Source organism: Terrapene carolina, unplaced genomic scaffold, assembly GCF_002925995.2.
Source record: "Terrapene carolina triunguis isolate 2854851 unplaced genomic scaffold, T_m_triunguis-2.0 Scaffold211, whole genome shotgun sequence".
In the NCBI taxonomy this organism is placed as follows: domain Eukaryota; kingdom Metazoa; phylum Chordata; order Testudines; family Emydidae; genus Terrapene; species Terrapene triunguis.
The window spans coordinates 23,310,246-23,311,954 of NW_020664562.1; the positions used below are offsets into that span (position 1 = coordinate 23,310,246).

Here is a 1,709-nt window from a genome sequence, read left to right on the forward strand (position 1 = left end):
GGGGGCTGCAGGAAGCGGCGCGGGCTGAGGGATTTGCTGGCTGCCCTTCCCGCAGCCCCCATTGGCCTGGAGCGGCGAACCGCGGCCAGTGGGAGCCGCGATCGGCCAAACCTGCGGACGCAGCAGGTAAACATTCCAGCCTGGACCACCAGGGGCTTTCCCTGAACAAGCGGCGGTCCGGCTTTGAGAAGCACTGATCTACACTACAATGGTGCTCCCACCGATGTAAGTTGCCCACTACATAGACTTAATAACACCACCTCTGCAAGAGGCATAGTGCTTAGGTCAATGTAGTTAGGGCAACAGAGTGTGTCTATGCAGAAACTGCGTTACTCACACCGCCTATTGGCTATCAGCACCACGCAGGGCTCTTAGCAGGAGACTGCCACCACCACCCCGAACATGGAGCTCTGGCAGCCCTAGGGAGGAGGGCCTCGATTTCATAGCAGGGAGCCTAGCAGCAGTAAAACTGACATTCTTACAGTTTTGTGGCTGCTATTATTGCACCTTTCCTCTCTAGCTCTGGCTGTAAGCCCCAGGGGCCGGGGAGCTGAGATACTGTGGCCTGATGCTGCAGTACTGTGGCCAAGGTACTCCCAGGTGGTGACCCCACCTGCGCCGAGTACCATGACAACGCTGGGGCTGCCCGAAGGCCCCCACCATGCCTCAGGTGCCCCGCTCCCCACGACCACACGTTGACCCGAGGCTGTGCCCTGCCCCAGGGTGAGTGCCGCGCCCCCGCCCCTACCTGCCGAGATCCTGACGGAGCTGCTCAGCCACCATCTCCTTCAGCCTCTGCCGCTCCCACGCCCCCCTCCCGCCGCCTGCTGCCGGGGCCCAGCTGGTGCCTTTCGAGACAGCGTCCCCCCCACACCGCGCCATGTGCCGGGGTCCGCTGCCTCTTAGGCGGCAGCTTCTTGTACTAACGCCGGCGAGAGCGTCGATGATTGACAGACGGTCCCTGAGCTACACAGTTTATAGGCCATCGCTGGTATTCACGAAGAAGCCGTACTCCGGCGTTCGCCCCGAGGGACGGCGTCCGCCCTACGGCGGCGACGCCAAGCAGCCCAGGGACTCTCTGCAAACAACTAACTTGCCGGGCGCCTTCTCCACACCGGAAACCTCCGCGCATTGGACACAGCGCCAGCTTCCCTCCTCCCATTGGGCGGTCCGGAAGCGACCTTGACCAATCGAGGCTGCTCTCCTTCAGACACATCTGCTCCGCCCCCATGTTTACCAGGCCGGGCCGGTTGCTGAGGGAGCGTTGGCCTGAGACCCGCTGTGTTTGGGGCGGAGCTCTGGCTCTGCGGGGTTAGGCCGGGCCCTGGGGCGCAGGGCAGCCGAGGGGTGGGGCGAGGTGGCACGTGGCGGGGATCCAGGGTCCCCGCAGGGAGGTTCCGGGGCAGCCAGCCTGGCTCGGCAGGGGCGGGGAGGAGCGTTGGATGCAGACAAGAGGCCGCTCCTGGAGCCCGGCGCGCTGTGGCAATCTGTGGATGACGATTTAACACGTTTGTGGGGTGCCGCCGTCAGAAGGCGGCCGGTGTGGTGACTGCGGGGCCCGGCGGTGCTTCCACCGCTGTCCCCTACCATTGCTGCCCTTCAGTGGCTCCCCTCTGTTTTGTCCTTGTCTCCGTCCAGCACGGGGAATGTTACTGGGGTGGGGTCCCAGAAGGGAGCCTGTTGACCTGCGTGTGCCAAATGTGCAGCCA

General features: G+C 64.0%; 1 protein-coding gene across 1 annotated transcript in view; it reads right to left on the reverse strand.

Annotated features, from left to right (window-relative positions):
* LOC112109883 (AP2-interacting clathrin-endocytosis protein) overlaps positions 1 to 882 on the reverse strand; it is a 60,575-nt gene extending 59,693 nt beyond the window's left edge. The window contains exon 1 of the mRNA XM_026655770.1: positions 749 to 882. Coding sequence (XP_026511555.1) covers positions 749 to 882 — 134 coding nt within the window. The remainder of the gene's footprint in view (positions 1 to 748) is intronic.
* Positions 883 to 1,709: the final 827 nt, after the last annotated feature.